Here is a 27,833-nt window from a genome sequence, read left to right as displayed (position 1 = left end):
AGATTTGTAGCCGGTGGAAATATTGTGGACAGTACTTACTTCTTCTGGCTGTTTCGGAAGATGGGTGTTGTGAACACGCCCATTGGTACGTCTGTAAAAAAAATGGAAATAATGAGGATGAGTGCCGGTCGGCGCGCCAGCTGGAGCTCTTGGCACAGCGCTAATTCATTTTCAAACTGCAGTTAACATGCAGAGGCGCACGTGCACCTGCGAGTGCGCTGGCATCCTCGTTTTCCCAACGCAGTCATTCTAGGCAACCTGGAGATAAAAAAAAGCTCACGGAAGAATTATAATGTTCAATCAATTCGCCGTTTTGAGCGCCACTCTTGTGGGTGATTTCCACAATTCTACGAAGTTATTTTCTATGCAAAATAATTATTGAAGACCTTTCTTTCAGACTCTGCACACATTTTGTCAATCAGTTTAACGTTAATCAAGGTTTTCATGTTAAAATTTCGATTATGCTGTTATTTGCAGAAAATGCTAAGTGGCGTGTTAAATGTAAATGAGCGATAATGTACTCTGTCGTACCATACCGTTACTTCAGAACACGACTTCTATGCATGTTCGCGTCCAAGCACTGATTCCATTTTCTCTTTCGTATATCATAAAGTTGCTACTCTGTCCTCTGTCGACGTTGGAATCACCAACGATTGTAATAAGGAAGGAACTGTCAGCGTCGTCTTATGTGCCTTTCGCAATGACAACACGAATTCTGTGAGCGAGTCAAAAGCGCTGGGCACGTCGCGTACACAATGACAACGCGATTCTGAAGAGGACGCATGAGTGACGACGGGATGATTTTGAGAACCAATCAAAGGCTGTTTTCAGTTTCGTGATCGGCCCATGGTCAGGTCGTCTGGTTACACCACCGATACCGCTCAACCGGCAAACGACCCATTATGGGGTCCAGGAAACGGTTTTGAAGCCCGGTGTAAAATGCGAGCATTATACACGGTGTTTCTGGGAAGTTTAAGTAATTCTCAAGAATATGTTTTTTGAGACAAAAATATAGCTTTTCCAGCATAGTATTACCAGTCATGACGTGCACCAGAAAACCTATGAATGGTCTTAAGTAATAAGCTGGTTAACTGTTTATAAATAAACTTTTTAACTTTAAGAGTTAGGCATCTAGTTGCAGTTATAGATTTGTAGCCGGCCTTTATTAGCGTTATCACTTTTTGTAGCTTCCGGAACGCGATTGCTTTTGGCGCTGTGGCTCAACAAAAGTTTGCCTTTTTCGACTAGTTACGTGCACTAGATGGGTAGCTTTGCCTGCATGCTTTCGAAAGCGCATATATTTTTTGTAACGGCGTATCCAAATTTTGTCGAGCCGTAGCGGCAAGGGTGATCGCGTTTTCGAAATTATAAAAACTGATATAGCTATTACTAATGACCGGCTACAAAATTAATTGCGACCAGTTGCCTCATTTCGATAGCCATAAAGTTGATTATCAGAAATTAGTTAACCATATTACTACTTAAGACGATTCACCGGCTTTCCGGTATCCCCCAACACTGGTTATACTTACCCGCAAAAGATATTTTTACTCAAGAAAAGCCTATTTTCGAAAAGTACTTTAAATCTTCCGTGAAACGCCTGGTATAGAGTGAAGGTTATTGAAAGTTTGTAACACCAACTTGGGGTCCCCAAAAATGAGCCGATGATGGGCTAATTATTTTGTAATGTTCCAATTCCCGCCACTGGAAACGGCGGCCTGAGCCAGTTTCTCGCGCAGATCTTGCCTTATGATATCATGTGGCACGCGTCAGGGCATGTTGCGAGGGGATGCCATAGCATCTTTTGACTGTGAGAGAAAGCGCAAGAGCTTGAGTAGAAAAAGCAGGAAAAGGACAGACGCTGAATGACGACCGTTTTGCAGCCGGCGGCTGGTCGCTCCACACCAGTCCGGCTAGGGTGCCGACCCTCGCAATCACCAGCCGGGTGAAATTTGTGGGCGGAGCGTAGCCCAGTCTTGGTTTTTATTTTTTTTCTGGCTCGCATTGATATATGTACGAGTTGAGAGAGAAATGGCTGATGGTTGTTTTCAGCCGCGAATTTCTCTATTGCTAAACAACGCAAGATGATAAATGTTTGCGGAAGGATGATGGGTGATTAAGTGCCCTCGTTCACACCCCCTTTCTTACTTACGATGCAAAATGTTTCAGACGGCCTTCAATAGGTGCTATGCAAAAGCAAACCTCTCTGTTCACTCGATCTTGTCCGGATTGATCAAACGACATCAAAAACTGTGCTGAATCATCCTACAGTCCACCACAATATTTGGCTTTTTTGAATGGTTACGTTCACTGGAGGGGTTGTTTTTCCTGCATGCTTTCGAAAGCGCAGTGACCCTAGCCCACCCAGGACCATGTGGTCAATGACGAAGCAGTCTGTGGTTATGTCATCTCTGGTCATGGGCACAGTTATTTGAAACATGAGTGGAGGAGCTCACCATACGGCCCGGTGCATGAAAAAATGACGGTCTGATCTGGGCCAAAATTGGTAAGTTAAAAGACTGTCGCGCCCCTTGCAGCATTCAGGTGAACTGCTTAGCCTTCCCCAAAGCACAAATACAGCGCACAAACGAATGTTGCAAGACACCACCAATGCTTCTGCCAGCTTTTAAAGTTGTGGAAATTATGACGAATGTACTTTGATTTTGAGTTTCCTTAGTCGTTGCTTTAAAAGGAACCTGAAATGATTTTTATGGTTACATTCTGTACAGGCAGCCTTTGTGAGTATTCCGACTTAAATTTTAAAGCTCCGCGTGGACTGCGTAATTGACCAATAATTAATTACTGCTTGCCATCGACTAGGGAGCAGCTCACCGCGTGTTCTTAACCAAATCAACCCCAGTGACGTGAATGTGCAATCTGAAAGAGCAATTTGATTGGGCCTGCCACACTGACGTGGTCGGGATGCGGTGCGGTGGGCTGCAGTCCCTATCTGTCTTCATTTTTTTCTGGCGCGTCGGAGTATATGTGTTTAGGGGGAACAGGAGAAGCATCCTTTTTTATCGCAGATATCTTCGGTGTCAAATCAGATATCTTGAATAAAATTTTTCCGGTGCGGAGACTAGGAATGGGACACCGATCGATCATGATCATTTGTAATAAGGGTGTAATTACTCATTGACGTCCACCCGAGCGCAGCCATACGGCTACAAAGAAAAGCTATACAGCTTTCTCAGAAACTTAGTTGTTAAAGAAAAATTCTTCCTGGTCCGTGGTTCGAACCCGAGACCACCGCTTCACAAGAGCAGTAGCTGACCCACGCTGTTCCCAATTCAAGTTATTTATCAATTAGCTCTCGCCCTGCCATAAGCTTGCCGTCCCGGTTAGCTCAGTTGATAGCTCCGGGGAAGCGGTGGTCCCTGGTTCAAACCTTGGGCCAGGAAGAATTTTACTTTAACTACGAAGTCTCTGTGAAAGCTGTATAGCTTTTTTTGTAGCCGTATGGCAGCGATCGGATGGATGTCAATGAGTAATTACTCCTTTTTTACAAATTTCTTCCACCTTTGGGGATTCCCCTAAACGTTTGCCCATCATGATAATTTCTTATGAGCAGTAGGTACCATTTCATGGCACTTTGATCAGCCCTACCTCATAAAGGGGTAAACGTTTGTATAACTAAAACATCTTTCCCTGTAAGCCAATTTGTCGTGCTTCATCATCATCATCATCATCAGCCCTACTATACACACAGCAGGACAAAGGCCTCTCCCATGTCTCTCCAATTAACCCTGTCCTTTGCCAGCTGCATCTTCCCTTTGCCTGCAAACTTCTTAATCTTATCAGCCCATGGACCCAGCCTTCTGCCGCCCCCTGCTACGCTTGACTTCACTTGGAATCCACTCCGTTGCCTTTAGGGACCAGCGGTTATCTTGCCTTCGCAGTACATGCCTTGCCCAAGCCCATTCCTTCCTCTTGATTTCGATTAGGATGTCATTAATCTGCGTTTGTTCCCTCACCTACTCTGCCCGCTTCCGGTCTCTTAACGTTACAGCTATCATTTTTCTTCCCACAGCTCGCTGTCGCACTGAACTGATGAAAGTTAATTGTAGCAGTTATTGTAGTTATTTGTAATGAAGCGACCGACATGCGGCTGTTCTGAAGTACTACATTGCACTGTGTCACATACCTGGACCCTATTACAACCGATAATGGCACGCGAGCTAATTATAGCTGTTGTGTGTTATGATCAACGGTGCTCTCAGAGTACGCTTTATGGAAAGTACGCTGTGCTTTCCATAAAACCCGATGCCTGACGTGTGCCCGCTTTTTGACTCCACAAGATGAGAAATGTAATAAGGGAGTAATTGCTCAACGGCATCACCCAAGCGCAGCCATACGGTAATTACTCCCTTATCAAAAATCTACTCCACCTTGAGAGATTCCCCTAACCATTTAACCAAGTCGAGAAATTTCGTGGTGGTTAAGCCAAATAGTTTCGGGAGGGTGGCGTGATACGCATGCCACAAAGGCTTTTTGGAGGCTCTGTAACACTCGTTCGAAGGCCCTCAACTGCCTAACGAGCAGTGCTACTCGGGTGCCTCCAAGGATTATCCAGTCAATAGTGTGTGGAGAGGAACGAGCACCGAAGAACGCGCATTCCCAGAGTTTTAGAACGGCGGCAGCGTATACACTGCCGAGAGTGGGTTTTGCCACGCGGTGCGAGAGCCAGAGGGTTTTAATTCCCAAGGAACACTCCTAGAACTTTATTCCTATTCGGCATAAGAAAAAAATATACCGGTCTGAAAAGAGTAGAGTGAAAAAAGTATTGTTGCCCGCTCACAAATGAAGCGACTACCGGTGCCCTTGAAGACGACGACGCTGAGAGTGCGTGGGTGAACGTTCTCAAAGCCTGAGGTCGTAGAGTACCTCTCTGCGCTGCACAATTGTTTGTGGACAGCTCCTCGTAACACTATCTTTGTTGTTAGCCACGCAGAAACAATCGACAGGTACGCCCTATAAAGTGCCTGCGTGCTGGTTCTGCAGCGTATCCAAAACGACAGCTTTCATTATAAGCAAATTTATACTACTCTAAGAAATAAACTGTTCGCTTTAAACGTTCTCGGAGCCGCCGCGGTGGCTGAGTGGTTATGGCGCTCGGCTGCTGGCCCAAAAGACGCGGGTTCGATCCCGGCCGCTGCGGTCGAATTTCGATGGAGGCGAAATTCTAGAAGCCCGTGTGCTGTGCGACGTCAGTGCACGTTAAAGAACCACAGGTGGTCGAAATTTCCGGAGCCCTTCACTACGGCGTCTCTCATAGCCTGAGTCGCTTTGGGACGTTAGACCCCATAAACCAAACCAAACAAAAAAAAAATGTTCTGGGGTTAGGCATGCATCGCTCAGTGTGAGACTAGGAATTTTTTTGACGGCGTCTCACTTTGACCACAGGTTTGCCGCGCAGCAAACGAATGCCGCCGCGTTTAATCGCGATTTAAGATCTCGAAAGCCTTCGATTGAAGTGTTAAACAACACAGCCTTTGTGACACGGGAAAACAGCTTATGAAGCTTAAGCAGTGGCAGAAATGGGACCCTTGTCTTGACAACGAAACAGTGCCCTGTGCCTAGTCGTGGCATTTCTAGCAACTCCTTCGAAAATCACGATGTTTGGAGCGTTGCTCGCGGAGAGCAATGGAGCTGTGGAGCGCACAGGCGAAAGTTCAGGGCAAGACAGCAAGTGCTCGCAGTAGAGCAGAAAAGAAAGCTTTAATAATGGTACTGGTACCCATTGCGCCATGCTTGAACACGTTCAAAAACATGCAGCGCGGTTTGTTAATAGCAAGTACTGTTTTAATGTTTATAGTAGCTATATCAATCAGGAGCTGAATTGCTACCAGCTAGAGGAGCGCCGAATGCGAATTAGGGAGGGATTTCTCTGACGCATCTATTTTAATAAAACCGGTATTAATCCTTTAACTGATTTGCTGCCACCGTATTTCGTATCCGGAATGTGCGACCACGAATAGAAAATGTCGTACTGATGCTTTCAAGCACTCCTTTCTTCAGCATGCCATCAATGACTGGAGTAAGCTGCCTTATTGTGTTGTCGAATGCCAGTCTGAGGCTATGTTCCGGGAAATTTTGTCGGACTTGTGACAGGCTGAGTGCCTGCTGAGGTGCTGTTTCTCGCTTTTTTATTTCCTGTTTTTTTTTCTTCTCATTGCCAGGACTTTGACGGGTGTGAAAGCACATGTGACTTTTTTTCTCGTCATAAGTTGTGTATCTTTTGCAAAAGGTTATCCCATGACGTATGGTTGACTAGTACATGTATGTATCCCCTTGCAATTATGCCCTCATTGGTCTGCAGAGATTTTAAATAAATAAAATATGAAAAAGAAGCCATCCCTGGAAAACACAAAGCCTCATTATCAGCCTGACTACACCCACTGCACGGCAATGGCCTCTGCCATGTCTCTCCAATTAACTGAAATATACCATGTATGGGCTTCTGCTTCCATGTTTTATTCCCAGAGTTCGGGAAAGGGGGCACAAATAGGACATACAAATAGCACATTACAAATACATGATGATGATGATGATGATGAATTCTTATGGCACAAAGGCATCTGTGGTTAAAGAGCGCCATGGCACAAGGTATTTTCGATTACTCAAGTTGAGGTCTAAGACCCATTTCTCAAGCATTTAATCCCTGATAAGCCGAGCACCGGGCCAGGGGAAAGCTTGTACCCGCTGTACTATAGGTGGGTACACGGCGGCACTGGAGACCGAACCCCGCACCTACCGCATGCGAGGCGTATGCTCAACCATTTGGCCACCGCTGCGGTGCAATTACAAATAGAAACAGAATGACAGGTGCCGAAACAAGGAATAATTTTCCTGACAATCGGAAGGTCACGCCGCAGCGGTCTCTAGCAGGCAGCGGCGCATTTTCTCTTCATTTAGTTAACGTATGAAACTGCGTACAGCGCCTCCAAAGAAGTATCTAGCCCCAATTCCCACACTACGTAGGAGTGAAAATAAGGTCAGTGTCAGGGTAAAGCACTATATTGTTCCAGGCATCCAGAATCCGGACGCGTACAAATTCTGCACGAAATTAACACTGTTACAAACTTCTGATGCAATTTTCACATCGATATTTCATCTACCACTACATAACTTCTGCAATTTAACTTTGAGCACGAAAGCATTTTCTAGCCGAATCTACGAGCACTTACACAAGTGGTCCTCGGTCGCTGTGAAGGTGGCGTACAAAGGGTGGTAGCGGTTCCTGAAAAAAAAAATCACAGGGGCACCCGGTTATGTTATGCTCTGGGTATGAAATAACTTTAGTGGTTTTTGATCCCTGTGCCAGAAGCGACGCACTTTCTGGTCTCGTGACGCCACATCCCTGCTACCAATGATGATTATTCCATTTGGTGACACGACTATACTCCTGCCGATGGAATTATCTTTCTAGTGAGGTCACTTTCTTGTAACCAATGGGCGAATTTAAAGACCGACGACTCATTTTTCCCGATAACACCTATGATGCTACCGTATTAGAAGACGGCAAGCAGACAAGTTCATTGCTTGCATCAAAAGAAGTCGAGTGATATCTTCCCTCCTTTTTTCACAATACTTTGAGGAAGTAATGCGAGCTTGCTCTGGGAGTTTGAATGCCGAATGTGAAGAAACTTACCCCAGTATTGGCTGCCCGTCGTGGAAATAGCTACACAAGATACCATAATACCATTTGGAGGAGGTCTGAAGCAGAGATCATTTTACCTAAGGTAGGCAGTTATATGAACTCTAAAGCGCTGGAGTTAACATTAACCTGAAATATACCATATAGGGGCTTCTGCTTTCATGTTTTATTCCCCAGAATTCGGGAAAGGGGAAAAGGGCAGACAATAGGGTGCTATTGCTTGAGCTCAAATTCGGGGACAAATTGGGTAAACCGATGAAAAGTTCGTAATTTTGGGTTTCATGGGGTTAATTTTTCAGGAAGCGACATTCTTCTACTAGCATTTGAGTCTTACTTTCTCCCTAAAATGGTGCAGTTTTGTTTATATTTATTAAGACGCAAGAAAGAACGGAATGTGCAAACTACTTGTTTACAAGAATATATTGATACATACCATTGTAGAAGCAGAAGCGCTTGCATTAATACAGGAACAAGCTGGTTGCCTCTCGCTCTCGCGCTCGGACCACCTAGGAACCGCCGCCGTTTTTGGCCTCTCCTTCGGTGGTTCCCCCTTCCGTTGCACGCTACAGTTTGGTGGAGCAGTGTTGGGTACGCTTCCCGACCTGCGCACTCCGCACAGCGCCACTAGGGACCTCACACCGGTTCACCAGCGACCCAGCCGCCGTATTCACGGAGAGCCGCCTAGATCTGGGCCCTTTCCCCGCCCACAAGAACGACGCATCCTCGTCTGCAGAGGCCAACTCACACGGCCACTGACACCAGGCCCCCGGCGCCGATTCAGCATAGCCCGTCGAGTCCACTGTCATGGCAACTGAAACGCGGCCCCCGGCGCCGATCCTTTGCCACCCACCGCAAACACCGCCATCTTTTCATGGCGACGAGTTCGAAGACGCTGAGGATTGGCTAGAGACCTTATAGCGGGTCGCCCACTACAACGGCTGGGGCGACGAGCGCAGGCTCAATAACGTATACATTGACTTCTTTTATGCACACAGAAAGACGACACAAAAATACAAGGTAGACAGGACGGCGCGCCCAACTAGCCCCACAACGTATATTACTGGAAATGTATACTTTGCTCTGGAGGAATCTGCCCGGACGTGGTTTGAAAACCACGAAACTACCCTTCCCACCTGGGAGACGTTTTTGCCGGAATCTCCTGGCCACATTCCCCAACGCCAACTGCCGGGAGAAGGCTAAAGCGGCGCTGCACTCCCGAAACCAGCGCACGAACGAAAGTGTGCGCATGTACATCGGGGACATGGCTCGTCTATTCAAGCGTGCCGATCCCAACATGACTGAGGAGAAGAAGCTTCGTCATCTGATGCGAGGGGTTAAGCAGGAGCTGTTCGCGGGCTTCGTGCGCAGCCCAGCTCACACTGTAGCAGGATTAGTGAGGCAGCCACCATTGCGACGACGCTCCGACAACGGGTCCGCCAATAAAATCGGGACATCAACATCACGGTGCCCGAAGCCTTTTCGTCATGCCTCGCCGGCAGTGCAGACGCTTTGCGCGAACTTATTCGCTCAGTTGTCCGGCAGGAACTGCAGTGGATTCGTCTGGCCGAAGTAGCGCGTGCGCCGCTGGCAACGATGACCGAGGTCGTCAAGGACGAGGTGCGGCGGGTTGCGCAGGCACCTCCTGTCCCCGAAGCGCCGCCCCGGTTCGATGACACACCCACGTATGCATCCCATTCGTTGTACGTCGCACGGCTTACTATGGTCTTGTTACCCCGACGCCTGCTGTGAGCAACATCGGCACTTGTCACGCAACCGCACCTAGCTACGGTATCGCTTCGACGTCTCCCTTGAGTAGCATCTGCTGCAGTCAAGCCACGTCCTCGAAAGTTGGATTTGTGAGGTGCACCGGACCGTAGGCCCCTCTGATACTATTGTGAGTAGTCCGGTCGTCTCTACCGAGCATGTTCGTACCGTCAAGTGGGATTTCGGTTTCCGTCCCGAAGCACCTTGTCCGCAGAACGGCGAACAACTGTATGAGATTGCGGAGCATCTCTGGGCACGTCAGAACCCTGCTACTCTGTAAGGCGTGAGTCCAGTTCGCCTTCGCCTCACCACTATCGCGCTTCCAGCCTCGGCCTCCAGAGTGGCTCTGCCAGCCGTCGCTCGCAGAGTCGACATCGGGAAGACTAACATCAGCGACCTCTGGAGGCAAGGACGCTGATGTAGGGACGTGTCAAGATCATCCATCGCGAAACCCTCGAACCGACGTTACCTGGACAGAGAGGGGAAGCAAGAATTTCCGATACGCTGCATATGATTTGGGTGTGACAATTCATGGCACTGAGATTACCGCGGTGCTCGATACCGGTGCTGATTATTCTGTTATTGGCCTTTCCCCTGTTGTCAAGTGCACGGCTAGAGTTGGAATTCGTTGTTTCACATACGGTGGTGAATTTGTTGTGTTCCCCGAGTGTTCCATAGACTTGATTCTGGGGACCGACTTTCTGCAGGCGAACGGCGCTGGGATTGAGTTTCAGGATGCACGTGTTACGCTCTCGACGAACGTGACACGCTTTGACTCCCGATATCCCTGCAGCAACGCTCTGCGCATTGTCCAGAATGACGTCACGGTGCCGCCGCGGTGCAGTGTCTTGGTGCTCGTGTGGAACGACCTATTTCACGATTACGAGGGCCTAGCGGACGGCCATACTCCACTGTTGCTTGAGCGGGGACTTGCCGTTGCAAGAGGTCTCGTCCAGCCACGTGCTCCTAACCAACTTTGCCAACGAATATCAGGACCTTGTCAACGGCATGGTTATTGCCTTAATACACAACGCTGCTGAGGTTCCAGGTTTGTGCACCGTGGGAGGACCCACTCCAGACAATGCTGGCCCATACCACGTTCTTCAGTTAGTGAAAATTAATCCGGCCCTGCCATCGGTTCAGATGGATCTTCTGTCGGACCTCTTGGCAGGCTTTGAGAACTGTTTCGTTACGTGCTAGAAGGTCAGCCGAGCTCCAGTCGCAAGCACCCTATCATCACTGATGAGACTACGTCTGCCAGCGCCCATACCGTGTTCCCCCATGGTGCAAGAAGCCATTCAGAACCAGGCTGCCGCAATGCTTGCAGACGATGTCATTCACCCGTCCGCCAGCCCATGGGCATCGCCTGTGGTTCGTGTAAAAAAATACAATACTCTGTGTTTCTATGTCGACTACAGGAAACTTAATGACAGAAACTTAATAACATGACCAAAAAAGGCGTTTATTCGCCGCCCAGGATAGATGATCCGCTCGACCGGCTGCGGGACGCGCAATACTTCTCGTCATTGGGTCTTAAAAGCGCGTACTGGCAAATCGAAGAGGACGAGATGGACCAGGAAAAATCAGCTTTCGTAACGCCCAACGGCCTCTGAGTTAAGGCGAATTTGGTCTCTACTCAGCGCCGGCCATGTTCCAACGCATGATGGACACAGTTCTCTCCGGCTTGAAGTGGCAGTCTTGCCTGGAGTACCTTGATGAAGCCGTTATATTTTCGACCACCTTTGACCAACACTTGTAGCCCGGGCGCATTGTGATACAAGTGCTAAAATCCGGGCAACTCACCATCAAAGCCGAAAAAACAATTTTGGCTTTGAGGAACTTCGCTTTCTTGGTCGCGTTGTCAGCGGACAAGCTGTTCTTTGGGACTCTTAGAAGACCGCTGCCGTGCCAAGTTTTCCACGCTCAACTGAAAAGGCTGTTTGCCGATTTTTCGGTCTATGCTCCTATTATAGGCGCTTTGTTCAAGGTTTCTCGAGAATAGCTGAATCGTTAAACTCACTGACTCGCGACCACGCGCCCTTCGTGTGGGGAAGTGACCAAGAGGCTGCATTTGTTGAGCTTCGAATCCGTCTACAAAGTACTCCGATACTTGGCCATTTCGATGAACACGCTGCCACGGACATCCGCACTGATACCAGAAATGTTGGCCTTGGTGCAGTACTGATGCAGTGGCCAGACTGTACTAAATGGGTCATCAATTATGCCAGCCAAACACTTACGCGCTCCGAGACCAATTATTCTACGACGGAAAAAGAATGCCTTGCATTGATATGGGCCATCAGCAAGTTTTGACCATACCTGTATGGGCGTCCTTTCCATGTGGTAAGCGACTCCTTATGCTCGCTGGCGAGCCTCAAAGACCCCTCAGGACGCTTGGCTAGATGCAGCTTACGCTTGCAAGAAAACGACTTTACAGCCGTCTACAAGTCGGGCCGCAAGCATCAGGATGCACACTGTTTGTCGCGCGCGCCTATCACAATAGATACCGAAAAGATCGCCGACGATTTTACTTTCCTGGGCGCTGCTAACACCAACCAAATGGCACGGCTTCAGAGGGCAGGATTCGGAGTTCACGCCGCGCATCGATTACCTCGAAGGCATCGACGCTTTGCCAACAACAAAGAACCGTTCCTACTTGTCATACCATCACAGTTGCGGCCCGATATCTTGAGTTCCTGTCACGATGCACCATCCTCCGACCATCTTTGACTGAGCCGCATACTCGCGCGGGCTCGACAAAAGTATTATTGGCCCAAGTTTCTCCCATCGGTGCGGGCCTACGTAAAAACATGCCGTGACTGCCGACGTCCGAAGTCTCCTCTATTGAAGCCAGCCGGATTTCTTCACCCCGTCAATCTGCCAAAAACCCTTTGCACCAAATGAACATGGACCTCCTTGGTCGTTTTCCGAGTTCTTCGTCTGGAAAGCGTTGGATAGTCGTTGCGACCGACTACCTGACATGGTACGCTGAGACCACGTTCCTTGTCAAAGGCGCTGCTGCTGTGGTGGCGCAGTTCTTCCACAACATTGTCTTGCGTCATGGAGCTCCAGCCGTTGTTGTTACTGACCGGGGACTGCTTTCACGGCCCGCTCAACCCAGTACGTGATGACTGTGACGCACACCGGCCATCGACGTGCTACGGCGTATCACCCGCAGACAAGGGCGCTGGTACAGCGTCTCAATCGCACACTAACCGACCTACTTTCAAGTTATGTTGGCGTCGAGCATCGAACATCGAACTAGGGACACCATTTTGCCGTACGTAACGTTTGCGTACAACACCGCCCTACAGGAGGGAACCTGACTGACCCCCATTCAGCATATCTTGGAGTCCGCAGGCGACCACTCCATTGGATGCGACGTTGCACGTTGACTGCGACTGTGACGCTCACCTGGACGCAGACAACTTCGTTCTGCGTGCTGAGGAAGCGGGGCCACTGGTACGCCTTGAAATTAACCATCAACAGGAGACTGACGCCGCTAGGTAAATCCTCGGACGCCGCTTCGTCAGTTACGCGCTCGGAGAATTGGTGTATATAGGTTTGGACACCTGCTTGTCGGCGCCGACTTTCTGAAAAATACTTCGGTCTTTACGAAGTAGTGAGCTGCATCAATGATATGACGTATGCAACGTTGTTCCGGCCCTAGCGGCTTGCTCATCACACCGGTCGCACCGTACTGAAGCCGTACACATTGTTCGCATGAAGCCTTACCGCGACAGGCTACCTGACTAAAGCTACTGCAGTGTTTGACTACAGTTCACTGCAGCTGTGTGCAAACTTTTCTCTAACTTTTCCTTTCTAGCCGCATCATGTCGATGTTCCAGAAAAGGTCTCTGGCGTTCCGGTAGTGTTTAGTGATTTTCTCTTTGTAGAAGCCATCGTAGAAGCAGAAGTAGAAGCGCTTGCATTCGTAGAGGCACAGAAGTTGGATGACTCTCGCTCTCGTGCTCGAACCACTTAGGAACCGCAGCAGTTTTTCGTCTCTCCTTGCGTGGTTCTCCTCCGCGTAGCACGTATTTTGTTTTTCTCGTTCACGGCAATTATCATCGGCAAGTGCAGGACACTCACCGCTGCTATTGCCTTCCCGACCATTGTTTCGAGAGGAAGAATACTTCCCATTGAAAACGAGCACTTGCTTCATTACAGTCGTTGATAAACTGCATAGGTCGAATAAAGCCAAGCACTCTAGGAATGAGGGGGAAGGAAATGGCAGAAGAGGTAATGGCAGTGTAGCATGGGCACAGAACATGTTCTGTTTCTGCCCTCATCTCCAAAGAGTTGGGATAGTGACCTGTGTCACGCAGTATGAAGGTGCACAGCATTAGTGGCGTGAGGAGAGTGTTAAACTGTTCGAAGGACGTACGCTTGTTTCCTGTTGAGTTACGGGTGGGGCTGGAGTAAAACTGCGCGGTGTTTCCTGGTGTTCATGTAGTGTTTAGCGATTTGCTTTTTGTGTGTTGGAGTGTCTTACGTTGACGTGCGATCAAGGAGATCGAGGACCCTCGGATGTTAAGTTCATGGGCCCATCGATTTACCGACCAATTTCCCTCAATCCCAGTATCAGCAGGTGTCCAACTCACGGTGATTGCAATGTTTAAATTGTGGTTTTTGGATTCATATACAATCATATGAAGGTGGTCGTCAAGTAGTCAGTGTTGTTAGCGCCAATGGCTTTGCTGGTGTCGATACAGATTTTCATGTTAGTGGTTGAGTGTTTTCGGGTGAGGAAGCAAGGAGGAACACTTCGGTTCTGCATCGGTTAACGCCGCTGGAACAACATAACCAAGGAGGATGTATACCCCTTTCCCCGCATCGACGATCACACTAGAGGCTCTACAACGCCAAGTACTTCTCTTCGATGGACCTTAAGGGCGGCTGCTGGAAAATCGAAGCCGATAAGAGAGACAGAGAGAAGAACACATTCTACATCAAATGGCCTCTTCGAGTTCAAGGTGATGCAATTTTGGACCCTGTTCAGCGCTAAAGACGTTCCAAAGTGGACTGGATACTGTACTGGAAGTATGGAGTGGCAGATTTGTCTAGTATACTTAGATGAAGTAGTTGTCTTTGTCTTGAACTGTGACGACCACCTCAAAAGGCTTCGATCGGTAGAGTAAGCCATCATGGCCTCCAGACTAGCCCTGAAAGCAAAGAAGAGCCACTTGCTTATGAAGAGCTGCTGTTTGTAGAGCACACCGTAATCAGGGATGGAGCACGCCCACACACAAGAAAAACATCTGCTATAGCACAGTTTCCACAGCTGGCTGATAAGAAATCTGCATGGTTCCTCGGACTGTGCGCTTATTACTGACGATTTACTAACGATGGCTGACTGAGCCATCATGGCCTCCAGGCTAGCCCTACCATACAAAAATGTCCTATGGCCGGCTATAGGTACTTGGCCCATACAGCTACAAACTTTCCCTATGGCCAGCTATAGCCATAGATTCAGCGGATATATTTTTCTATAGAGCTAAAAACAGTTGTATGGTTCCAAAGCTATAGCTTTAGGGGCATATATTTTTCAATAGCTGCCAATAAACACCTCTTTGGGTGCTTATAGATGTTCATAAAAGGCCATAGACGGACATAGCTTTTTCCACAGACGACCATAGGACGTTTTTGTATGTTTTCAGCATGCATGCTGAAAGAGAAGAACCACTTTGCTTATGAAGAGCTGCTGTTTCTAGAGGACACCGTAATCAGGGATAGAGCACGCCCACACACGCGAAAAACATAAGCTTTTGCACAGTTTCCGCAGCTGGCTCATAAGAAATCTTCATGCTGTTTCCTCGGACTGTGCACTTATTACTGACGGTTTGTGAAGAATTTTCGCGTATCGCCGAACCTCTCACCCTGCCGACAAAGGCAGACGTGCCATTTGAATGGGAATCACCGCAAGCGGAAGCCTTCCAGAAACTGCAGCGCATTTTGAACCCCTATGGTCCTCGGGCACTTTGATGAAAACGCTGAGACAAATGTATAACGCCGCAAGCAGCGTGGGCCTAGGCGCCGTCCTCATTTAGAAAAGCGATGGAGTGGAGAAAGTACTCGCGTGTGCTAGCCGCTCCTTGTTCAAGGCCGAGATTAAGTATCTCACGACTGAGCAGCGTCTTGTCATCACCTGGGCTACGTAAAAATTCTACCCCTACCTTTACGAACGACCATTCAAGGTTGTCAGTGATGTCTAAGCCGGGTGCTAGCCTGCCAGTTAGAAGGACCACTCCGGCAACTTCGCTCGATGAACCCTGCGGCTCCAGGATTTTGACATCACATTTTTTCACAAATTTGGACGCAAGCACACCGTTGCGGGACTGCCGGACTCGAGCCCTTGTCCAGAAGCTGCCGGACGAGGACCATGAGGATGCTTTTTTGAGATCGATAAACACCAGGACCTTCGCACACCACCAACGCTGGGGCCCAAGCTACATCATCTCGTCCAGTATATCTTGAAGGCAAGGCTTCTTCAACACCTGCAGCATTCAAGCGTGGTTTGTCCTCTTTCTGTCTGCAGATGGCATACTAGTGAAGACGAACTTCGCCCCCAACACGGACTGCGTACCTCCTCGTCGTTCCGAACAGCTTACAAAAAATTCTGCACGTGTCACACGACGAATCAACTGCTCGGCATTTCGGCCTTACCTTCGCCCTACACTGCATTCAAGATATATACTACTGGACACGACTTTCTGCTCATGTCGCGTGGTGCCTCAAAACATTGGCGCGGGTGTCAACGACGAACGATGCAACCGATCAGGCCAGCTGGACTAATCAAGCGCATGCCACCACAAGTCCTTTCAACAAATTGGAATGGATCTCATCGGGCGCTTCCCAATGTGAACATCAGGCAACAAGTCGATCATCGTGGCGACCGACTACCTGACCGGCTATGCAGAAGCAAGAACCCTGCCAAGTGGCACTATGGCAGAATTCGCAAGCTTTTTGTCCAGCAAATCGCGTTTCACTACGGCGCCAAAGAAGTTACCACAGATATAGGGGAACAGCATTTACGGCCGAGCTTACCGATGCCATGCTGAGCTACAGCCATACAAGCCACCAGCGAACTGCTGCATACCATCCGCAAAACAACGGGCTTAGAGTGCCTCTGAGCAAAACCGTCGCTGACATGCTCGCCCTCTATGTGGACGCTAAACATAACACCAGGGACGCCGTCCTTCATTACGTCGTCTTTGCGTACAACACCGCTGTGCCGGAGACCATACAGATGGCACCGCTTACGCTAGCCCACGGCAGTGAGGCAGTGAGGCTAACCACCACACTCGAAGGCATGCTCCCAAAAATGTCCTCGCATACCACCAGCAGAGTACTGACCAGCCGCGGATTGAAGCCAGAAGCTGCAACCTACGAAGACGCAACATGGAATACAAGCCTGGATACCGAGCCTGTGTTTAGACGCTCATTTGCTGTCGCGGATTGAGTGAAAAGCTTTTGCGCCGCTATTTCGACTCATACAAGCTTCTTCGTCGACTACCTGAACTGGACTATGAAGTCGTCCCTGAGGGAATGGCTGCATCCCAGCGACACGCGCACGACCAGATATCGGCCACGTCATCCGTATAAAGCCTATTATGCGCGCTAAATAACACTGTTTCCATTTTCAGTGCTTACTTTGTACAGTAAATTTTTTTTCTGCTGAGCTTTCCAGTTTTAAAACATCGGTTCTTTGTTTCTTTGAGAAGGCAGTAATGCCGCTAATCTTTGTTCTGCTGTTAGTTCAAGTTTAAAGCCACTGGCACGCAATTTGTTCCACTATGGGGACGAGGTTTCGTCGATCTGGACGCGAGATGCGCATGATCTCTCTGTACCCGTCACCGAATTTCGTCTCGGAGATTGGCACGAATATGATGTGATCACCACTCCGATGTTTTCACACCAGTTTTAGCATCAGATGTCGCATTAGTCACGTTTGCTGGAAAGTAGCACGACCCCTGAAAGGCCTGCCATGAGAAAACGTGCCCTCGGGAAACATGAAACGTGCGGGGGGGGGGGGGGGGGGGGCTTTAAGAAGGCACAGCGGATTGAGACCGAAAACTAACGCACCCAAAGCAGTAGAGCGGAGGAAGAACAAAGAGGGGGGCGGGGGGAACCGGGGTTAAGCCAGTTCCGTTGAAATCCCATCCGCCTCGGGCGGGTGGATGAGGCGGAAAAAAGATTTTTGAAAAAAAAATGAAGCGACAAACTGGGAGAGGACAACCTCGAGAAACCACCTAGAAAGTCAAGAACAGCCCCATAGTTACAAGAAAAGTAGCGGGGACATTTAAGCTCCGGTGATGCGATGTCGTTTTCACGCCTATATGTGTGGAGCTGGCCATTCTCTATTTTAAATCGTATAGATCTCTAGTAGTCCTCATACCACTCCTGGCGCAGTGGTGCAGCGTTTCAGCGATGCAAGACTACCCTGCGATGGCAGGTGCTGCCACCAGTGAGGCATGTTGCTGTTCTCGAGGAATTGCCTCTCCGTGACGAGCCAATAATTCACCTGCCACTTGCCCCGCTTGTCAGTTTTCTCACTATCCGGTGGGCAGGTTGTAATGACGCCACCTAGGTCACGTGACCTAGGTGACCTACGTAGGTGGCTTTTCCCGAAATTTTTCGCTCACAATGTCGTTTTTCTACGCCGAGACGACGCCAGATTTTCTGCAGAACAGTTGCTTTAATGCTAAAATGGAAAACCTGTGCTAGATTATCATCAACTTTCGAAGAAAGCTACGCCTTTTCATTTTCTGTAACGGCGATCGAAGATAACCTTGTAATTTTGAAGGCTTCGATCTTCAACCTAAGAGTGTTAGCTCTTATTCACGAATATTCGCTTTTATTCCGAAGGGAGAGGACAGAAGCCACCCAGTTGCCTGACGTCTTGTTGACGTCAGTGTATCCTACCTTACCCACGCTAACAACGCCAGCTCCAATGCAGTTACGCGTTTAAAATTGCTGATGTGCTGTGACAGCGAACAAACGTAATTTAGAGACAGTGCTGCCGAACACAGGACAAAGAAGAAAGGATACGCATAGCACTGTGTGTACTTTCTTCTTTGTCCTTTCTGGCAGGCGGAGGGTGTGTAATCTGTTGTGAGTTTCGGTAGCTTCATTGTCCTGCCCCCAGTGGCGGTCTTTTAATAAACTACAGCAAACTACCAACTCGCTCAACCTACCGCTCTCCTCTCCAGCTGAATTGAACAAAATATCAGAAGAATACAAAAGCCCTACTACAACTCAGCCTATCAGGCAAACCGATTACAATGGTGACGTCGTGCAAAATATTCGCACTCATTGTACATGACAACGACAATGCAGCCTTAACGTTTTATGGCATTGTCATGTACTGGCGACGGCAGTGAGAAAGACAGCGACAAGGGCTTCGAAAAGAAACTTTCTTCGGCGGACCTACGCCCAAAAAGGACCGAATGACTCGGCGATGGCGTAGCAAGAAGCCTGCTGGGCGGTCGTGTACCAGAATTCCTGCAGTTCCTGGCCGTGCTCAATTTAAAGCTGACAAGAAGCCATCAAGATAAAGAACTTAAATCAAGTACAGTAATATGGTAAATTGTGGAAGCAGTTGCGCGTGGCCGCCATCAATTGAGATAAGGTCATGCGCATCTCGCGTCCAGATCGACGAAACCTCGTCCCCATAGTGGAACAAATTGCGTGCCAGTGGCTTTAAACTTGAACTAATAGCAGAACAAAGATTAGCGGCATTACTGCCTTCTCAAAGAAACAAAGAACCGATGTTTTAAAACTGGAAATCTCCGAGACGAAATTCGGTGACTGGTACAGAGAGATCATGTGACCTCAGACGTCACCACAACCTTCCAACCGTGGAAGATGTCAACCTGTCCGCCGGGGCAGGTGGAAATTAAATTAATGCATATTTGAGAAAGGCCGCATGACCTTCTGACGTCATCACAATTTCCCTACCGTGTGTAGGCAGCCAGTGCGTGCAACGGTTGTGACGCTAGCAACGTGCATCGCCGGCACGCGCTTTTAGCCGCGGTCTGACACAACGAGCGCGATGACTATGCCCCAAAGCCCATCCGCATTCGCGATGCCATATCGGTTGTTGTGACTATTAATGCGACCGGATTAGAAGCCTCGTCACGGGCAAAGGCCGCCACTGTGGCTTAGTGGTTACAGTGCTCGACTGCTGACCCAAAGGACGTGGTTTGGGTCCCTGCCATGGTAGTGGCATCTCGATGGAGACGAAACGCTAGAGACCTGCCGCGGTGATTCAGTGGTTAGGGCGCCAGGCTACTGATCCGGATTTCCCGGGTTCGATACCGACCGCGACGGCCGCGTTTCGATGGAGGCGAAACGCAAAAGCCGCCCGTGTGCTGTGCGATGCAAGTGCACGTTAAAGATCCCCAGGTGGTCGAAATTATTCGGAATCCCTCCACTACGGCACCTCTTTCTCTCTTTTTTCTTTCGCTCCCACCTTCCTGCCTTCCCCTACAGTGCGATTCTGGTGTCGATCGGCATATATCAGACAATTGCTGCGCTATTTACTTTCCTCAAAAACCAATTTTCAATGATAGAGACCCGTGCACTGTGCGATGTTAGTGCACGTTAAGGACCCCAGATGGTAGAAATTACCCCGAGCCCTCCTCTAAGGTCTTTCTTCACAGCCCGAGTCGATTTGAGACGTTAAACCCCAAAAACCAACCAAACCGACAAATCATACCGGAAAAAAACTATTGGCTATGGTGGTGGTGATGGTGATAGTGTTTCTTTATTAAAATAATAGTAAAAAGAAGAAAAAGACGTTTGCTAGCCCCGGCATCCGCCATAGATACTGAAGCCCCTGAGTTGGGGCAGTGAAAATAAAGGAGAGCAGGCAGAATGGAGAAAAGAAATGAAAGAGGTGAGGGGACAGGAATAGAGGACAGGGGGAGAAGTAATATGTACAAACTATTTACACAATAAGAAATGTGTCCAGGTTGTGCGCGTAATTAGTTCATGTTGGAGGAATTAAAACACACGCGCACAGCACTGTGTTGGCTACAACTGGAGTGGGGCGTCCAGTTATTACATGTTTAAGGTAAACTCGCGGAGCGTTCGGTCACTGCGTGTAACTTCCTGACGGACAACAGACGGGACGTCAAGCCCGTGTGTTCGAGGAATGCACAGAGGCTCACCGAGGTTCGCTATGGCCTGTGACAAAATGCGGAAAAAACACGGCTTTGTGGACAGTCATAAAATTCGTCGACTGGTTCAGACAGCTATACGTCATCACGCCACTTGACGTGATACGTGTAACCTCTCCTCCACCCTTTATTTCCACCTACATGGCAGCAAATGGAAGCCTCACCACGGATAAGACGTGGTGGTTTGTCATAAAATTCGCGCATTACTTAAGTCTGCATTGGGTCTGCCGTCAAATTCACTGATTTTCATCAGACCACGTGACGCGGCTCCTTCTCTCCCCCCCCCCCCCCAATCCAACGGTGCGGTCTGTCCTAAAATTCGCTGATTTTAATGTTATCCCATTCCCCACAAGTAATGTAACTAAGTGTAACTATAGCATTTTCTGTAATACGGACATTATCTTCTGCTTCCCACACTCTGGATGACGACTGCGCAGTACACGCGGACGGTGGTGGGGATTGTGGGTGGGGTAGAGGGTGCCAGTTCGGGGCAAGGAGATTTGCTGTCACTAAGCTGGCTCACAAAATCCGTAATGTCCAAGCACTCCACGAGCAGTCGAAGTGCTAGCAGGTGGTTGAGGCTGTGGAACAGGAGGCGTTGTCCTTTGTCTGTTGGTAAGCCTGGCTGCTGCTCTCCTACAGTCAATTCAGATTGGCTATTTAGAACGCCGTGAGAAGTTTTGCCGCGCTTTTCACCGCTCCGATTCTCTTGTGCAGTTCATTTTAGTCATTGCCGGGAGGAGTACCATACTGATCTGGCTGTTGCCAGTGATCGTCAACAGCATGTGCGTCGTCCCGTTGTTACTTCACGCGGCCATTCTAGCCTGCTCATAGCTTCGCAGTGCGGGGCTTAAAAGAATCACGGGGCTAGACACAGCTGAAACCGGACCCTGTGAACAATAGCCTGTACTTAGTGCGACTCGGTAACAGCAGCACATATCGGCAATAACGAAAAATAACTCTAATGTTAAAACTGCTGATTGCCAGGGAGAAGAAGGGCCGAAAAAGTGAGTTGAGGGCGGGGGACGGCCACCACACTTTACGAAGTGATTATGAGGGCGAGGGAGTGTCAGAGAATCTTACAAAGTGAGGGTGAGGGTGAGGGAGGGTCTGATTTAATGGTGAGGAAGGAAAGGGGAACATGAGGGCATTTGCACATCTGGTTCTAACACGCTATGTTCCCACCTAGCAGGTTCACGAGACGGGCAACAGGTTCTACAAAGGGCAACGGCAACTGACACAGTTCTGCCAGCGCCTACCGTGACTATATCCTCTCGTGTTAATGACTACGTTATATCGACGCCCGTGGAATCACGGCACTTAATGGGCACTATAGTGAGCATTTACCTATATGCTAGTTCACGGCGACTCCGTATAACCTGACAGATCCTCAAAGAACGAATTCACGTAACTGTAGTTTGCGAAAATTACGTGTGTTGGTGATACCTGTACTGCATTGCTTATTGTTTTATACTAATTTTTTTTTTCAGAGAAAGTAGCATCTGTCGTTATCAGGCTATAATAAACTGATAAATTTCGACTTCAATTCCTCCTCACTCTTCCTTTAATCAGCAGTTAATTGCTGCCCACCACCAACATGGTGGGCCTATTCACGGCAGCTATTGCCATTGGCCAGCCTTAACTTCTTGACCATAATTTGCTACGGCGTGAATATACAGAAGACAAGAATTGCCTCGAAGCTCATTCGGGGCAAGGAAATCTAGAGCAAAGGCACAGCATACACCACTGAGTCGGTGACTCAGTGGTTGATTTTCTACTCAGATTTGATGAAGGGTGTAATTTGTATGGCCGCTTTAAGCCTTTATCTTTAAAACCATTTCAAAATCTGGAAAGCAAGCGAACCATGTCCCCAACTGCGTGCCGGACAACGAACGAGCCAGGTTGGAAATCACTCATGTTTGAGATGTCTCGTTTCGTGCGTCCTCTAGTGTTAGCTGTAATTTCTAGTTTTGTGAAGGAGTTTTCCCCGCATAGCCTTGTATTCTGTGGTGAGGCCATGGGAAATCACAATTTATAGCGCAATGGCAACTCTATTGGCAGCGGTTAGGTGGTCCAACACTTATGCGCCACTCGATGTCGGTTTTCGAACTGCGACAAGGTCACCAAATAGCGGCTGCTGGCTCAGTAATGCAAGTTGTGCTGCAAAGGTCCTTTATTAGCCTACAGGTGGGCCGCCCTAATCACCTACAGGTCGCCACCGGCATATGATGAGCGGATTTTGTTTCTACTGCCGCGAATTAGACTCTCTATCGCAAACGTTCAAGCAGAGTGACTGACCGCAAGAGAGCGGGGTTACTGCTACAAGATAGCGTACCCTGCATAGTCCATTCCAAATGGCGCACTCAGCAATTCCCAAAACCTTTCAGAATCAGTAGCATCGCACATCATTCATTTTTCTGTTAAAAAACGACAATTATAGAGCACCGTTCACGCGTTTCTTGCTCAAAACTAACATGATATTGTCGCCGACAAGCATCTGACATACACAGGATAGGTTTAGTTAGAGGTGCTGGGACGCGCTAGACAGCAGGGAGCTCGAGAGAGGAAGACAACAAACCTCTAGGCCCTAGCATGTCCAAGTCTTTTCAAGCGGCTTTCCACTGACTACGAGAAAGCTCTTGTATAATGTTTTCTTGAAATAATAATTACGTTACTTATTTCTCTGGAGAAATACCACCACATCACACATATATAAACTTGCCTTGCTACAAAAAAAGGGTTATCCGCATTCTTGAAAGCACTTCATTTTTGGAATACACACAACCACTTTTTGTCCAGACATAACATTCTAAACGTGGAAGACCACGTTTCTAAACGTTCTAAACGTGGAAGACCACGTTCTTATAACCTGTTAATAACTTGCAAGAATTCAATACAAAGAACATCTGATTCATTTATAATTTTAGCAAACCTACAAAAAACAACAAATACCTATTTATTTCACTATCAATCACCATGGCTCATTTTATTTTATCGTACAATGTACGGAAAGCAACGACTAAAACATGCCGTACCATTATCGCTCAATGATCTTGACGAAAAACAAATAGACGTTTTGAAAATGCCATACAAGGGTGTTTTTTAAATTTCTTGTTTAGTCTTACTATGGACTACGTTTCAATTATGTTTCAAGTGTTCGTTTCATTGGTTTCTTGTACTGCTGATTATGATCGACGGCTGACTGTTCTTTTGGGAGGCTGCTTATCAATATTATGAAATTGTGAGGGATTTGCACGTGCTTGCTGTATAGGTGGCAGGAGCTTTGTCAAGCTGCAATGCAAAGCAGGTTTTCTCCCGTTTTTTTTTTGCTCAAGCACGACTCCTAACTTCTTCCAATATTGTTCGGCCGTGGTAGGGCGCCCCGAGAGGAGTTAGCAGTATGGCATTGCTCCCCCTCTCTAAAGGGCACCAACCCGGCGCCGAAGCAATAGAAAGCAGGGTCAGAAGGAACGTCGCAAGTGTTTGCGCCTCGTGTAGACACGTTTCAGGTGCTAGCTGGCGTGGTACGACTTCATTTCGGCACCATGATCAACTTCGGATGTCGGTCGTTTAGAGGAACGAAGGGTCCCTCGGGGGAGAAGTTCGTGGTTTGCCTCAGTGAGTGGGCGTAGCAAATCGTAGGGGACAAAGTACCGGTGTGGAAACTTTTGCATGCATATTGGTCTCCGCATCCCGGCTTGTTCGCCGGGCTGGTAACTCATCCCTGTGGCGGAGGTTGTAGCGACAGGCGTAGTTTTCTGGCTGGTGCCGGATTCGCCGTCCAGCGAGCTGGGGGGTGGCCTCGGCATGACTAGCGAATTGGACAGCACCCGCGAAGGGGTTATAGCACTACCTGGAGGCACCATTGCGCCCAGCATGGTGGTGGCTTCGCGACCATGCACTAAACGTAAGGGAGTATTGCGTTGCAGCTCCTCTGATCCGCGTCGTCATACATGAGAATCATACCGGCGATCGTTATGTTCAGCCGTTCAGTGAGTCCGTTCCTTGGAGGATGGTAAGAGGTAGTTTTGCGATGAGTCCTGCCGCTCAGTCGCATAAACTTGTGCGTAAGGGTCGAAGTGAACGCTGTTCCGCTGTCGGTTAGAACGGTCTTTGGGACACTCTGACGAAGCACAAGGTTTTGAATGAAGAAATTCGCAATTTCATCAGCGGTACCACGGGGAAGAACCTTAATCTCACATTAGCAGCTGACATTAGCAGCTGAGGTATGTCTTCGGATATGGGTCTAGTAAGACTATGCCGACTTGCTGCGAGGAGACTTCTGGCGGATCAATATTCTTCAGTAGTCCAGCTGGCTTATTCGGCGGAATCTTGCAACGTTGGCGCACGCTCGGCTGCCTGGAGCTATCGGCCCAACAGGCCCTGGTTCGGCGGACCTGCACAGCGGGGACGACCAACGGGGTCCCGGAATGAGGGACTCTGCCTTGTATTGTATGGGGCGAGACCCACCACCACCACCACCACCACGCCACAAGTTCTGACGTTACGCTTCACAACTGCAGAAACCCTGGCCAGTAGTACTTTTGGTGTATGCGTGCCAACGTTCGCGAAAAACCCAAATTAGCAGAAGATGGGCCAACATGGCACACCTGCAGGATTTCGTGGCGAAAGGTCGTAGATACGACAAGCAGATACACAGCTTCCGGCGGGCGGTAGCTTTTCTTATGCAGAATGCCGTCGCTTAAACGGAACGACGACAGTCTGCGCGAGAAATCTGGTGGGGGAGACTGAGCATTTTCTTCAAGACAATGAGGGGGCATGGTTCACTGTCGTGTCTTTGATGATAAGGAAGAATGACGTGCATATGGCGTCAATAAAAATACAATCGTCTTCGGTGTCACCTCGGTTCACCTCGATAGAATCACAAGATGAAAATCGACATCACTGTGATTCCTTACGGACTTAGAGATGATGGTGACATCGAATTCTTGCAGTCGAAGGCTCTAGTGTGCAATGCGTTCCTAGGAATCTTTGAGGTTCGCCAGCCAATAGAGGCACTGCTGGTCACTGAGTACTCAGAAAAAGCGGTCATATAACTACGGGCGGAATTTCGTCACGGCCCACACAACTGCTAGGCATTCTTTTTTGGTGGTGCAATAGTTAGCCTCGGATCGTGACAAGGTGCGGCTTGAGTATGCGACTACGCGTTCGAGACCATCCTTCCACTGGTGAAGGGCCGCACCGAGACCGATGTTGCTGGCATCTGTTTGCAGTTCAGTGTTGGCTGCTTCGTCGAAGTGGCTCAGTACAAACGTACTTTGGAGAGGATTTCAGAAGTTTACGAAGGCCTGTTGTTGGTCACGGCCTCAATAGAACGGTTCGGAATCTTTCCTAATTCGGGTAAAGGGCTCAGCGTACTGGGAGAAGCTCTGCACAAAACGCCGATAATAGGAGCAGAGACCCAGAAATTGTTGCGCACTTCTCTTATGGGTTGGGAAGGAAATAGGGGCGACGTCGGCTGTTTCATCGAGGTCTAGGGTAACTCCGTTAGCGCTCACGATGTGGGCCAGAATCTTTTGGGGCTTGAAGCAAAGACCGGCCGAACAAATTGCTTCGAACAAAGCGTGCAGGCACGTCAGGTACTCTTCGAGTGTGTCGGAGAAAATGACAACTTCACCCAGGTACATGAGGAGGAACTGCCATTTCAGCTCGGCAAGTACGGTGTCCATCATCCGCTAGAAGGTTGCTGAAGCCGAGCAATGGCCGAAAGAGAGCATCCGGAGTTCGTATTGATCATGCAGGGTAACAAAGGCGGTCTTTTCCCAGTCCCTTTCGTCCACTTCGATTTGCCAATAGCCAGTAAATCTATCGATGAGAAGTATGTGGCGTTGCGCAGCCGTTACGGCGAATCATCAATGCTTGGCAGAGCATAAACATCTTTTTGGCGACTGTTTATACGTCCGTACTCAACAAAGAACCATAAGTTTCTATCTTTATTTGCCACTAGAACAATAGGAAACGCCACGGGATCGTCAAGGGCTGTGTCGCGTCGTCATGAAGCATTTCTTAAACTTTTTGGTGAATGGCATCACGTTCCTTCGAAGGCATCCGATAAGGCGACTGACATAACGGTCGCCGAACTATAATGCGGTGCCTTGTGAGCGGTACCTGTCTGCCTAACCTTGAAGGTGGAGGCAGAACACTTGCGGAAATATTCGACAATGCTCTACAGGCAGCACGTTTTGATTAGTCAGCAGGTTCTGGTTCACATCGGTTTTTATGAAGGTGCTCTGTGCCTACACTGATGCGGAATTTTCAGACAACGCGTGCTGTGTCGTGGATTCGCGCAGTTCTTCGAAATACGCAATCGATCTTTTGCTAGGTAATACAATCAGGTTCTCAACCAAAATTCGCCACCAAAAGTTCGTTTTTCACTCATTGTCCAGCTAAATAATTCCGCGAGCTTCACAAACTTGCCGACCTAGGAGCATCGACATGCTGTTTTCAGCGATGCCACGAGTGCTGGGGCTGTTATCACACTCTACGGTGGGAAACCTGCTGGCTTTTGACGGGACCAATACGTGGTCGTCACAGACGCGAGGCTGCATCAGGTGGTAAAGTGGTTTCGGCATCCGCCTCGCATGATGAAGGTGTGGGGTTCGATCCCCACTACCGCCAGGTACCCACCGATGATACAATGGGCATAAGCTTTCCCTTGGCCTGGTGCTCGGTTTCACTATGGTGAAATGCTTGAGAAATGGATGTTCTACTACATCTTGAAAAGACGAAAACACCTTGTACCATGGCGCTCTTTGGCCCCTGAAGTCCTTGTGCTAAAAAAAATCATAATCATCATCATAGGCGCGCAACTCAGTCCTTCGTGGCATGGCATTGTCAAAACGGCGGTGCGTCAAAAACGACACCATTGGCTCTTGAATGATGATGACGTCACCGTACTCCCGAAGGAAATCGGAACCGATCGTCTCAGGACTTCGAAGCACTCGGGTAGCAGAGTAAAGCAACCAGGAAAAGTAACTATGCGGATCTGTATTCGCGAAGTGCAGACGCCAATCGGCGTCAGCTCATGTGCATCGAGTATGAAGATCTGTGGTCCAGACCAAGGGGTCAGAATCTTTGTAAGGGTTGTGGCTGGCCGACTGCGCATTAGGGAAAAAATCCACAGCTGCGGTCACATAGTTGCTGACGGCGGCTACCGGAATTTCGGCGGAAACCAGCCGGACAGAGTTGATGTCGTCGGGTCAAGTCGC

The 27,833-nt window shown here is 48.7% G+C and overlaps 1 protein-coding gene across 1 annotated transcript in view; it reads right to left on the bottom strand.

Annotated features, from left to right (window-relative positions):
- Positions 1 to 27,833, bottom strand: part of LOC144097243 (uncharacterized) — a 201,351-nt gene that overhangs the window by 27,875 nt on the left and 145,643 nt on the right. The window contains exons 15-16 of the mRNA XM_077629987.1: positions 7,188 to 7,240; positions 40 to 91 (exon numbers count right to left, since the gene is read on the bottom strand). Coding sequence (XP_077486113.1) covers positions 40 to 91; positions 7,188 to 7,240 — 105 coding nt within the window. The remainder of the gene's footprint in view (positions 1 to 39; positions 92 to 7,187; positions 7,241 to 27,833) is intronic.

The sequence above is a fragment of the Amblyomma americanum genome, chromosome 7 (genome assembly GCF_052857255.1).
Source record: "Amblyomma americanum isolate KBUSLIRL-KWMA chromosome 7, ASM5285725v1, whole genome shotgun sequence".
NCBI classification, from domain to species: Eukaryota; Metazoa; Arthropoda; class Arachnida; order Ixodida; family Ixodidae; genus Amblyomma; species Amblyomma americanum.
This window is presented reverse-complemented; position numbering and strand designations above follow the sequence as displayed.